General features: G+C 32.5%; 1 protein-coding gene across 1 annotated transcript; it reads left to right on the top strand.

Moving 5' to 3' along the window:
- Positions 1-13,296: 13,296 nt before the first annotated feature.
- On the top strand, positions 13,297-14,481 carry LOC131658346 (uncharacterized). Its single transcript, XM_058927653.1, has one exon. It carries the CDS (start codon positions 13,297-13,299, stop codon positions 14,479-14,481), a length of 1,185 nt encoding a protein of 394 aa, XP_058783636.1.
- Positions 14,482-14,822: the final 341 nt, after the last annotated feature.

Below are 14,822 nucleotides of genomic sequence, written 5' to 3'. Positions count from 1 at the left end.
TTTTTGATAACCATTAGATTTAAATTAATGGCTTAGATTTGGATATTCTTTAGATTTAAAGTAATGACATAGATTTGGATATTCTCGTGTCAATAAGTTATTACAACTTACTACGCATCATTATCATTAATTCTTTTCAATCCAATTGGTTAAAATTAATTAGTAATTAAATATGGAGAGGAAAAACTACTATTTATTATTTTTAATCATTAAATTAAAAAGAATAGATGGTCAGGTTGTTGGAGTAAGTTATAATAAATTACTCTTAGAGCAAAATTATTCCATATATATATATATATATATATATATATATATATATATATATATATATATATATATATATATTTAATCTTAAAAAACTAAACAATATTATCGACTCAAGCATAGGGATGGCAAACAGACCCAAACCCACGGGATCCACCCGCACCCGAACCCGAGTCAACGGGTGAAAACCCGAATTGACTGGGTTTGGGTTTGGGTTCGGGTGCCACCCGATATTTCGGGTGCGGGTTTGGGTAGTGTGAAACCCGCGCCCGAAACCCGAAATCACACCCGAATATATATATATATATATATATATATATATATATATATATATATATATATATATATATATAAATATATATTATATATATATATATATATATATATATATTATATATAATATATATTTATATATAATATATATTATATAATATATATATATATATATATAATATTATTTATTTTTTTAGAAATTTGGAAGAAAATTGTAGGAAAAATATATTTTATGTATTTTGTTGTGGGTTTGGGTTTGGGTGAAAAAACCCGAACCTAACGGGTGTGGGCGTGGGTGTTATTTTATCACCCGAATAGCTTTTGGGTTTTGGTTCGGGTTCGGGTGGTAATTTCGGGTGCGGGTTTGGGTAGTATAAAACCCGTACCCGCGGGCACCCGTTGCCATCCCTACTCAAGCAGGCCGAATACTTCTCAATCAAACAATATATAAGAGTATGCTAAAGACTTTTCGAGAGAAAAAAAGCTCTTACTAGAACCATTTCAAATTTTTTAAGAGTGAGTTTGGATGAGGTCATTGAAATTTTTTAAGGAAATTAAAATTCTAAGCAATTTAAATGATTCAATTGAAATCAATTCATTTTTAAATTCTTTTGTTAGGATGGAGTATTAAAATGATTTATTGTTACAATTTTTTAGGGTCATTTTCATAAATTGTAAAACTTTTGGGATAATTAAATAAATAAAAAATACGGATCGATTTGCAATTTTTAAAAAATTGAACGGATTAATTTATAAAATTTATAAATTATTAAAAATTTATTTGCAATTTTTTCTAAATTTTGGAGATGAGTTAATAATTTTTATAAAATATGAGTACCATTTTACAAAATTTGAAATTTAATAATAAACAATTTAATATTTAATAAAAAATAGTTTCAAATTCTTTCCTTTTTGTGTCATTTGAAATTCCATAAATTTAAATAGAATAAAATACTTCATAAATTTACATCATGTTAATAGTTATTCATATTTTGTATCGAAACAATGAATTCTAGTCAAGTCATTTTAAATTTTCTCAAAAAATTATTTTCCCTTTATTTAAATGTTTCATCTAAACACACTCTAAGATTCTGGATATGTTAGATACTGTTTAACTATGAAAATAATAATTAAAGTTCCTATTTATTTATTTATGATTTAATTGAACAAATATTTGATGATCTCTATTTAACTATAATTTAACTTATAAATTTATAGTCCGGAGCAATAGTCGGTCTTGCAAACTCTCAAATACTACATTACTTCTTATCCTCTAGCTTCTCAATATTTAATATTTAAAGATGTATTTAAAAAAAACAATATTATTATGATATTTAAAAAGAAAACACATTACCTAATATAAAATCACGTATATTCCTAGACAATCCATAATAATTTCAAAATAACCCTCATAAATCCAGAAAAAAAAAACCCTAAAAAGAAAAAAAAAAGTTTATTCTCAAATGATAGTCAATTAGTTTGTCTATTAACTAGTATATCTTAATTAATTACTGACATTTTTTTCTTATAAGTAAGATAGTTGTAGTAGTATACTATATTTACCATGAGTACAATAGGCACTCAAGCCCTTTTAGAGAGACATCAACCATAACTAATTACAACCCAATGTTAAGACAGTTTGAGATAATTTATAGGGTGTTTACATCACTAAATTACATTTCATGGAAATTGCATCTGAACCCACTATATTTCAACCACTAATAGTATTCATTTAGTTTGTATATATACATAGCTGATTGTATCTAGTCTCTATGAGAGACCAAGTACATTGAATCAATCTCATTTGTTCCTCATTTCATTTCAATAATATTGCAGACTATGGAAGGCGTGCATGATAATATTGATGGTTTTGTTGCAGTTGTGTTCTCCACTTCCCACAGCAACAATGAAATAACAGTGTCATTTGAAATGTTAATTGATCTCGATGTATGTATATTGCATGTCTTTGTCATGACATTTACTACGTTGCTATGTAAAAACAACATTTGCATGCTAAAATTATTATAGTTCATGTGAACATCACATGCGTGTCAACATGGTAGAAACGAGTATGCCATCGACAATATTGTTCATAACTCAAAATTTTGATGGCTGGATGGAATTTTAGGAAGAATATTCTTAGGGATGCCCACCAAGCACATTGAAATCTTCCCGTGTATAGTCGCAAATTTGAAAGAAGTTGAACTATGTGCACCTTTGGATTGGAATTTAGTGTTGTTTATATTGGAACAACTAGAGTTTTCAAGAAAGACGAGAGAAAAGAGAGAAAAATTATATTTTAAAATCTGTGAGTACTATTATAAATAATATATTTTTTACAAAATCTTCACCAAATCTAACAAAAACTTGAAATATAATTCCAATGTGTGCCATATTTTATTTTTAAATAAAAATCATAAATTTCCTCGGTTTTTAATATAACCGAAAGAAAAAACAATTCAGAAGATGCTTCGAATTACAACTATTGTCGATTATGCTTTTATTTCTTTATAAGTGTAACCTATAAATCAGGGGTGGCAAAACGGGCCGCCCGCCCCGGCTTAAGCCCGCAAAAAAACGAGCGGGGCGGGCATGCCCGCCAAGTGAAATGGGCATAAAAATCATGCCGGACCCGCCAAGATGGCGGGTTGGCGGGCGGCGGGCTTGCCCGCATATTTTTATTTATATTTTTTTCATTTTTTTAATAGATTAATAGTTTTTTTTTTACCTTTTAATTAAATTTTTCACATAATTTTTAAAACAATTTTTTATAAAAGCAACTTTTTAACAAATTTTACTTAAAAAAATATTACATAAATTTACAAATAAATATATAAAATAAACCATCAAGAATTGAAATGACTAGAATTAAATAAAAAAGAGGGAATTTTGGAGGAGGGGCGGGCTTTGGCGGGCAATGGCGGGCGGCGGGTTTTGGCGGGGCGGACTTTGGTGAGCGGCGGGCCTAAAATCCCAACTCAACCCGCCATTTTTTTGCGGGTGCGCGGGCTGGCCCGGCGGGCCACGACCCGTTTTGCCACCCCTACTATAAATGATCTATCCCTTCGGTTTCATAATAACTATGAGATAAAATAATCAAATTTTACTATAAAAACACTCGTTAAATATATTTTACCCTAATTTTAACTTATATGTAGTCGCCCGAAACTCGTATGCATCATTCTTTGGGATAGATTGCAAGCACTACTACAAAACGCGTAAACAACAACACCATGTTTACAACACATTCATATACACTGTAGTGATAGGTTAAAATTTTTGTGCCCAGTGAGTTGCTTGATGTATAAATAGTAATTTAATGACCGTTGAATGTAAAAACTGTAGTAAAAAATAGTGTGTAGTATGCTTCGATTCTCAGCTACTACATTTTTTATATTTTTCCGAGTACATTAAGTGTGTGTCACCTATCCCCATTATTAAAAAAATTAATTGTAAATGATTTAACAACGGTTCATACACCAACCGTTGTTAGAGGACTTAAGTTTCCATTACGGTTTGTTTGTCCAACCGCGATTAAAGGGTTTCATGATAAATTAAAACAAAACTTATTTCGTATTTCTTTCATAAGACGCCCTAGGTGAAAAAGAGAGCCAGAGACGACTGAGGTGACGTAATCTTTACCCTTTTGATATCCATTCATTTGGAGTTTAAATATTCACCCTCTTTGTTCATTGGTTTCTTCAGCTTTCTAGTACGGTACTCTTCAACATCTTCATTCGTTTTTTCTTGGTTTATGTTGTATATGCTCAAATATTCACCCTCTTTGTTCATTTGATTCTTCAGCTTCGAAGTACGGCACTCTATAATATCTTCATTCCTTACGTGTATAAGATTCTTCTGCTTCGAAGTACGATACTCTTCAACATCTTCATTCATTTTTTCTTTGTATATATGCTCAAGTCAGTATGAGAGTACATTTTTCATACGCTTTAGGTTTAGATTTGCTTTAGGTTTAGATTTTGGTGTGTCATTCACATTATTATACAAGTATAATAAATTTCATAAGCTGTTATGGATCGTAGTTGGATGAAAGCCGATAGATTAGGTCAAGTTTATGAGAAATGAGTTCTTCAAATTCCTTGAGTACGCTGATAAACATCTTCCCGACAATAATGGTATCTTTTATTATCCTTGTGTTGTTTGCGTAAATATCAATAAGGGTACAAAGAACGAAATATTTCAGCACCTTTGTTGTGATGGTATATGTCAAAATTATATAATATGGACGTGGCATGGTGATCAGGTGGATAGAGAGGAAAGTTGGGCGCCACAAAGTCAAAGAGTGGATGAAGATGAATATATGGAGGATCAACTAGAGGATATGTTCCGTGATATTGGGGAATCTTCTTTTAAAAATGCTCATATTTATGATACCTTATGTAGTGATAAAGGCACCCCTTTATATAAGGGAAGCATAAATTTTACATGATTATCGGCAGTGTTAAAGTTTTTTAATTTGAAGGCGAAAAATGGATGGTTGGATAGAAGTTTCACGGAATTACTTGAATTGCTAAAGCAAATGTTACCAGAAGATAACAAATTTCCAGATCGTTCCTATGAGGCCAAGATGATATTGTGTCCAATGGATCTAGAGTATATCAAAATACATGATTTCCCTAATGATTGCATATTATATAGGAAATACTATGAAGATTTGTATCAATGTCCGAAATATGGTGTGTCGCGTTACAAGCTGAAGGCCGACAATGGTGATGACAATAACTATGACAATGTTAGTAGGAAAGATTCTCCTGCTAAAGTGTTATGGTACTTGCCAATAATTTCAAGATTTAAGAGACTTTTTGCTAATTCGAATGACACAGAGAATCTTAGATGGCATGCAGATGAAAGGACTCATGATGGAAACATTTGCCATGTAGCTGATTTGTTGCAATTGAAGAAAATTGATCGTTGTTTCCGGATTTCAGAGTTGAGCCAAGAAACCTTAGGCTTGGGCTTGACATCGATGGAATGAACCCCTTTGGTAATCTGAGCACTAATCATTCTTCGTGGCATGTTCTCCTCACTATTTACAACCTATCTCCTTGGTTGTGCATGAAGCGCAAATATATACAGTTAAGTATGATGATTGCTGGACCACAAAAACCTGGTAATGAAATAAATGTTTATATAAGTCCACTAATTGATGATTTAAGACTCTTGTGGGATAAAGGCATTGAAGTTGATGACGCATATTCTAGGGAAAAGTTTAAGAAGTGTGCAATGTTATTTTGCACAATCAACGACTTTCCTACTTATGATAACTTGGCTAGATATAGTGTAAAGGACATAAAGCGTGTCCTATTTGTGAAGATAATACTTGTTATCACCAACTTGAGTTTGGAAAAAAAACTGTTTACCTTGGGCATCGAAAATTTCTAAGACCCGATCATCCTTATCGTAGATTGCGGGATGTTTTTAATGGAGAGCAAGAGTTTGATGAGGCTCCTGAACCTTTAACTGGGGATGAAGTTTATCAACGGCAGAAACTCATTAATGTTTTCTTCAGGAAGTGAGAAAAAGAAAAAGGGGTAGTTGTGAAAAATATATGGAAAAAGAGGTCTATCTTTTTTTATCTTCCGTATTGGTCAAGTCTTGATGTTAAACATTGTCTTGATGTGATGCGCGTGGAGAAAAATGTGTGTGATAGTTTTATTGGTACACTTCTAAATATTTCAGGCAATACTAAAGATAGTAAGAATTATCGTCTTTATATGGAGGCGATGGGTATACGAAAATAGTTGGCTCTAATAGAGAAAGGAAAAATAACTTATCTGCCTCCAGCATGTCACACTCTATCTAAAAAGGAAAGAAAATTTTTTGCGAGTGTCTGCAAGGTATTAAAATTTTGGGTTACTCATCAAACATCAAGAAACTTGTATCAATGAAAGATCTCAAGTTAGTTGGTTTAAAATCTCATGATTGTCATGTATTGATGCAACAACTTCTATCAGTGGCTATCCGTTAGATCCTATCAAAGAATATGAGAGTAACTATAACGAGATTGTGCTTATTCTTCAATATCATATGTAATAAAGTTCTTGATTTCAAAAAGTTAGATGAATTAGAAGAGGAGACTGCCATAATCTTGTGTCAATTGGAGATGTATTTTCCTCCATCATTTTTTAACATTATGGTTCACTTATTTATTCATCTAGTCAGAGAAATCAGATTTTGTGGTCCAGTTTATTTAAGGTGGATGTATCTAATCGAGTGATATATGAAGATCTTTAAAGGATATACGAAGAATCATCATCGACCGGAAGCTTCGATTGTTGAAAGGTACATCACTAAAGAAGCTATTGAGTTTTGTACAAACTATTTGTCGGAAGCAGATTCTATATGCATTCCAAAGTCTCGTCACGCTGATCACACAGACGGAAGAGGTATTCAAGGTCTAAATGTTAAGTTAATGGCTCGGGATGTAGTTATTCAAGAACATTTCTATATATTGAATAATATAAATGAAGTTCAATCTTTCGTTGATACTCACAATATACTTTTGAGGAAAAAATATCCCCGAATGAGTGACAAGTTATTGTTGATAGAGCATAACAAGAGATTCATAGATTGGTTTAATAAAAGTGTATCTAATGATCGTAGGGTATCTGAGATACTTAAATGGTTTCCGTATGAGGCAAAAATTTGTTTCATTACTTGGGCTGCATAAGATATTGGTCATTATACCTTTTATTCAAAATCAAAATATGATCGTAGTACAATGCAAAATGGTGGGGTTATGGTTGAAGCCGAATCAATGTATTTCTCTAGTTCGAAAGATAAGAATCCTGTATTAGCAACTATCGCATTTTATGGTGTCATTGATGAGATTTGGGAGATTGAATATTGAAATTTTAGCGTTCAGATTAAAGATGTCCTAAAGAATGTCGAGACACCATTTTCTAAACACACACAATGACAAGGTATAAAAGTGCAGAAACTTTAAAGAACCCAAGTAATTGTTCACCTAGTTCGGTATCAACAATTAGGGGTGTTCGCGGTGCGGTTTGGACGGTTTTGACGAAAAAAATCATCCGAACCGCAAGAGAAAAAATAGTGTGGTTTGGTTTGGTTCGGTTGGCTTTTAAAAAAAAATCTTAACCAAACCAAACCAAACTAATGTGGTTTGGTTCGGTTTGGTTGGTTCGATTTTTTACAAATATTTTATTGAGCCATACATACACATATAGATGACAACATGATTGTGTATTTAGACATTCATACACTATCAAATAACAACAAAACTCGTCATATTTTGACAAAAATTTTCTATTTAATATGTAAAAATTAAATTAGACAAAAGTGGAATATTAAACATAAAATAATAGCATAAAATAATATAAAAATTATTATAATGAAATAAAAAATAGAAGAGACGAAAGATTAGTGAAGGTGAAAAAGAAAAAAAAGTGTTGAGAGATTAGAGAAGATGTGCGATAAAAACAAAACTGAAATACAGAACATTTACACAAAAATGAGAAGGTGAAAAAAAAGAATATAAGAGAGTAGAGATTATAGAAGAATAAAGAAGATTTTTGTGGCAAAGAAGGTGCGATAATGTTATTAGAGATTTAAGAAGATCGGGACTGAGATTATATGTGTAAGGATGGGAAAATTGTTCGTAATCATAAGGCTAATGTATAATAGGTTTAAGTTTGGGTTGGATGTGAGTTAAGTAAAATTTAGGTTGTAACATAATGCGGTTTGATTCGGTTTGGTTCGGTTTACAAAATACAAACCGCAAACCGAATTGAACCATGCGGTTTTGTTAAAAAATGACCCAAACTAATCCGAACCAAATGCGGTTTTTTGCGGTTTCGGTTTGGTTTGCGGTTTTCTATAGGGTTGGTTTGGTTTTGATCACCCCTATCAACAATACCTACTCTGAGGGCTACCATGACAGGGATAAGTCCACTATGATAGTATCAATTCAAATTACTATGCAAACAACCTCCGGTTCACATGCAAACAACCTTCGGTTTACTGACTTCTCACTTAATCACTACTTGTGCTAACTTATACCTAAGACTCACCTAGGTATGAGGCCTACCTCAAATCCCCCTCAAAATAATTACAAATACTAGAAGACACACTTCTAAAACACAGTCATCCAATGCTTAAAAGCTTATGAATGAACACATAACTTACAACTCAATGGAAACACCAAGTTATTCAATCAATGTGATATTAAAGTGGCTCACAATAGACAAGACTACATAAACCCTAACACAAATTACAATGTAAGTTCCCATAAAATAATAGTTTTGATGCTTGTTACATATAACAATCTTTTGGATTGGATTTGAGCTTCAAATTGCAGCAGGGCACTCCAGAAAATCTTCCACAATCTTCTCCATGAAGATAGGGCTTCAAATATTAGTTTCCTAAATCTTATTCAAATTTAGAAACCAATCAAATAAGTTGAAAACAGATAAAACCTTTTATCTTGAAATTAAGCGCCACATAGGATTACATAATATTCCTTGAATCTTCTGCAATTGTAACGAACATGTCCAAAAAGCCCAGCCCAGCTGTCCTGGACGCAATGTCGAATGATCTAGAATAGGACATATTTGTTCGACATGTCTTCTTAGTTGAAGATAGAACATCTTCTTCAGCATCTTCACATAAGTTAGTTTTATCAAACATAATGCTAACTAAATACTAGAGAATTAACAATTTTTTATTTTTAAATTGGCTTTATTTAAATTGTAATAACCTAGGATTCATCCGGGTCAACCTCAGCATGGCATCTCTTATGACCAACCCATTCATCATGGCTTCTCAAGCAAAACAAGTTTTCTCTGTTACCAACCCATCGAACATATCGGCGAAATGGTCAATTGTTCTCTAAGGAAAACACATTCCTCTTAGTGATGAAAGTCTTGATATTCCATCCACACCTTCTTACACAACACAAGTTCCTACCTCATATGATGAAGTTGGTGAAGATGCAGTCTATGCTATTCAAATCGATCATGAAGAAGGTATTTGGAAAGATTAACAAGTACATAATTTATTCTTTATTCATAATATATTCATGTATGTTATAGTTTTCAAGTATTTTTAACTAAAACACCAAGTTACAATTATGCGATGTTATGTAATGTGTAAACTGTAGTTTGATTATTTTGGTACAATTGAATATGATATAATTATGTGATATTATGAGTATGATACAATTAACATTATTCAGATAACTTTATCACAAATGTCATTTTTATTTTCTGTTGTGATATGGTGAACTATAATAATAGTTAAAAAAAAGAGGATGAATTATAAAAGCAGGATAATATTTGTTAATTATTCAAAAACTTTAACAACGCTTATAATCGTAACTGTTATAATATCTTGCACGCTATCCAGAAATAAATAAATATCAAAACTGCACATTTGTGAATCAAACCCAAGACCATTAAATTTATCACAACAGTCTTTTAGAAAACCGTTGTGATAGGTAGCGTGCTTTCCAGTTTATTACAATGGCTACTGGGCCGTGATAGTAAGTATCATATATTCAACGATACTCTATATAACAACGCCTGGGCCCACATTGTTATATATCTTTCTCAACCGTTGTTAATTGGGTTTTCTGTAGTAGTGAAGACATAACAAACATTTGCTCAAGATAATGAAATCATGGAACTTAAAGAAGCTTAAAAAAGTTTTCTACGATGGGTTGTAAGTGCACAAAATACATTTTTCAATGGTCAAAACAGATAATTTATTATAATTTGGATGCATTCAAACTATTGAACTTGAAAAGAATGTACACAAAAGGGATGCAACAAAATCCGGATTACATCAAAGATTTGTTTTAATCAATGTTTTTTAATATTTTATGTAAATAGTATATTGTTTTTTAAAAAAAGCTTATTCACCCTAGTTTGCTACTGAAACCAAGGGATAAACATATTTTACCTAAATTTTTGTCAAAATTGAGGGGATAATTTAGCGTGATTATTGAGGATATTGATCACCGTACTTAAACAAATATTCGGCTTCCATTTCAAGAGTTTCAACGATCAAGATACTATCATTAGTTTTCCGCATGAAACATAAGAAACTGTCATTATAAAAGCATTATGAATATCAAAGAATTGATAATGAAACATCATGAAACACTTGAAACTATCTACATCCACCACTTTAAGGTTTGCAAAAGCATTTGACATAAAAAGTTCTCTATGATGGATTCAAAGAGTAGAAAATATTTGGGTTTAAAGTTTTTGTTTTTAAATATTTATTTAAGCAGGAAATCATTTATTTATTTAGCCATTTTTTGTTTTATAACAGAAACAAATGCAAGCAAAAGAAATTGAAAATATCCTAGCATCCAACATTTGATCTTCCCCAAAATTCATTGATTCAAATATCCTCCATTTTATCTTCACTGACAAATTAATTTTAACTTCAATATTCTATGTAAACAATTTAATGTATTCTGGGTAAAAAAATGTAGTTTGTAAACAACTTAAATTATTAATACTAGCGTTCAAACGGGCACTCCCGTGTCCGTTTGTCCGCATTTTTAATGTGCACAGCATCAAAATACAAATATATTTTTTATTTTATTTTGATTTTAATTTAAAATATTTATTAAATAAATTTTGTGATAAAAATGAAAAAAAAATGAATTGTATAATAACATCATCTGAAAATGAAACAAATAAATCGGTATTAAAGAGGAGTTAATTACACACGTTTATTTTTAATTATCAAATATGTTTAAACTAAAATACACCTGTCTAAACTAACTTAACTCTCGTGTCAGTCGGTCCACATTTTTTGTTACGCTAACGCGTGTTTATCTTTTATGGTGTTTTTGACATATATCCCCTTAAAAATATTATTATTTGGCTACAATTATTAAAAATAGAAGAATGATCACACATTTAAACTTTTTATATGTTTTAGTAATCTACTACTGTAGACTCACTAATCAAAACTAAAAAAGGAATCCTGACGACCAATTTAACAATGCAAAGGGCTCTCTATCCCTCCTTCTCCCTCCATCTCTCTCCCTAACTCACTCACTCTCCTTCTCCCCCTCCTTTCCTCTCTCTCTCTCTCTCTCTCTCCCAATATCTGTCTATTCCCCCCCTCTCTCTCTCTCTCACTCAAACACTCGCTTTCACACACACTATCTCCCTCCCTCTCCCTTCCCCTCTACATCTCCTTTTCACTTTCCCTCTCCAACTCCCCCTCTCTCCCTCCATCCCTCTCTCTCTCTCTCACACACAGACACACGACCAATTTAACAATACAAGCTCTTTCGATTTCTCTCTCTCTTTCACTCGCTCACTCACTCACTCATTCTCAGGACCAATTAACAATGCCAAGGGCTCTCTCTCTCTCTCTCTCTCTCTCTCTCTCTCTCTCTCTCTCTCTCTCTCTCTCTCTCTCCCTCCCTCCCCCTCACAGCCAATTTAACAATGCAAAAGGCTCTCTCTCTATCTACCCCCCTCTCTCTCTCTCAATAAAATAGGATACAAAAACAATTCAAAAGAGAAAACAACAAAAGTGCCGATTATTTTTTATATAATTTTGATTTTAATTTAAATTATTTGTATGATAAATATTATAATATTTTATTATATAACAGATATGATTATATAGACACATATCATATACATGTATTTTAATTAACATGTGTCACTAATATTAGAAAATCTATATAAAAAGCACGGACAAACTGTCATATCATTTCATTTTCTTATAAATCATATTTGGCAAATAACTTCTTTAATGAATGTTTGTCAACTGTTGAGAGTTGTCTTAGTGATTCAAACATATGTAGAGGTGATATTGATGATGTTGTTCTCCACAGGTATTTAGTTTATATTTCTATTTGATCATATGATCTGATATTTAAATTTTGGTTGTGTATTGCAATATTAAATCTTACTTAGAGTATATTGAAAGATAATTTTAAATTGTATTAAATTCTTGCCATACAAAAAAAAATGTAACTTGGGAAAAAAAATACACCTACATTTGAAATAGAGAAAAGAGTAGTTCCTTTTCTCTCAATGTTATTTTATGGTAAGTTAGAAAATTGAAATCACATCAACTGATCCTTCTTTCAAGTCAATATTTATTAAATGTGAAATGGGTTTTCTCATTAAAAATTTATCGGGACTCTATCTTTTCTATCAAATTAAAATAATAAAATATAACAAAAATATAAAAATACTCCCTCCGTTTTTTATTATAAGTCGTTTTAGAGTTTTCACACAGATTAAGAAAAATAATAATTGTTGTATAAAAATGAAAAATTACGAAGGTTTTTACAAAACTATCCTCTACTGATAAATTTATATAATTGAAAGGAGAGAGAATAATAAATATTTAAGGATGTAATAGGAAAAATAGCATTAATTATTCATTGGAATTATAAAGCGACTTATATTAAAATATAATTTTTTTTCCAAAACGACTTATAATAAAAAACGGAGGGAGTAGTTGATATATTTTAATTACAAATTAGCAAAAGAACAGTAGAACCCATAATAAATTGGATTAGAAGACTATTCTCAAAGTATATAATTATACTATGCCAAATGAATCAATTACCATTAGTATGCACTAAATTAATAGTTTCGTTCAAAATTTTATAATGATATTAAAAACCAGATAATTTATCTTGAAAGATTTGCTAGCATGTTAAAACTCAATAATGTTAAAGTCATCATCTTACTAGTGTTCGCGAGAGTTTTGTCCTCTACTAGGGTTTAGATGACCAAAGCAAAACGGCGCGTCGGCCGACCGAAATCTACGGCGGCGGCGCCCCAAGGAGCGGCAGAACCACTCAAGAGTACCTCAGTGCCAACACCAGAACCACCACCTGTCCCACCTCTTACTACTCCAGTTCCGGCGGCTAAACCTCTGGAAGACACCACCAAAGGGAAGGCGACGAATGCAGTAACAAATAAAGATCCCTCTGAGAAGAATACGAAACCCTGGGTGGAGATCATCCAAGGGAACAGGAATTTGAGTAAAGGAATGGTTGTAGAATTCGTCGCTCCACAAATCATCGATGGAGAGGAGAAGATTATCATTGATGAAAGTGATGTTGCGAGTGAATTAACCTACTGGGAGAATGCAGTGATTCTCTTCGCTCTGGGAGAAACACTCTCTATGCACGCGGTCAAAAACTTCATGGAGAAATCCTGGAATTTTGTCGCCTTGCCGGAACTTTACTTCAACGATGCAGGCTACTTCATTGTACGCTTCAAGAGCTATGAAGACCAGACTAAGGTTATGGAGCAAGGGCCTTACTTCATTTATGTGAAACCTATCTTTCTGAAGTATTGGTCTATTGATTTTGAACTGAAAGCAGATCTTCTTCGTGTATTACCGTTGTGGATTACACTTCCAAATCTCCCACTGTATCTCTGGGGGGAGAAGAGTATTTCAAATATCACGAGTGATGTGGGAAGACCTATAACAACCGACGAATGCACAGCCCGGAAATTGCGTATCTCTTATGCTAGAGTGCTAGTAGAGGTTGACATCACTAGACCTATCAAGGAATCAGTTACAATTAGAGACCATAGTGGAAAAGAATGGGAGCAACAGATAGAATATGAGTGGAGACCGAAATATTGCCAAACATGCTTGAAGATTGGACATGATTGTGCCACTAAGAAAACAACAGGGCAACCAAAACATCAGCAACGAGTTTGGCAGAAGAAAGTACCAGCTCCGGAGAATAAAAACTTAGAAGAAGTGAGAGAGGAGGCACCAAAGAAAGATAACATCCCCTCAGAAGAAGAATGGACTCAAGTTGCTTCTAGCAGGACTGATAAAGCAAAGAAGAAGATCAATTTCACACCACCTAAGGATCTAATTGTTCAGAATGTATTCACACCCCTAGGGATTGGAGTTAATCTTGTAGGGGAGTCAAGTAATACCAAATGATCACAACCTGGAATGTGAGGGGCATTAATAAAGATGCTAGGCATCGTGAGGTTAGCTCCCACCTCAATGGTTTACAGGTACCTATAGTTGCTTTATTAGAAACCCGTGTTAAATATGCAAATGCTGCTAAGATCAGAAACAGATTTCATAATAATTGGTCTTTTACTGATAACTACTCTCATCATCACAATGGGAGAATATGGTTGCTCTGGAAAGATCATGAAGTAAAAATAAATGTCCTCAAAGTGGAGGAACAGTTTATTCATGTAGAGGTCTTAAGTGCTGACAGGATGCTTCTTTACTATGCAACAACTGTCTATGCTATGAACCAAATAGAGAAG

The sequence above is a fragment of the Vicia villosa genome, linkage group LG3, assembly GCF_029867415.1.
Source record: "Vicia villosa cultivar HV-30 ecotype Madison, WI linkage group LG3, Vvil1.0, whole genome shotgun sequence".
In the NCBI taxonomy this organism is placed as follows: Eukaryota; Viridiplantae; Streptophyta; class Magnoliopsida; order Fabales; family Fabaceae; genus Vicia; species Vicia villosa.
This window is presented reverse-complemented; position numbering and strand designations above follow the sequence as displayed.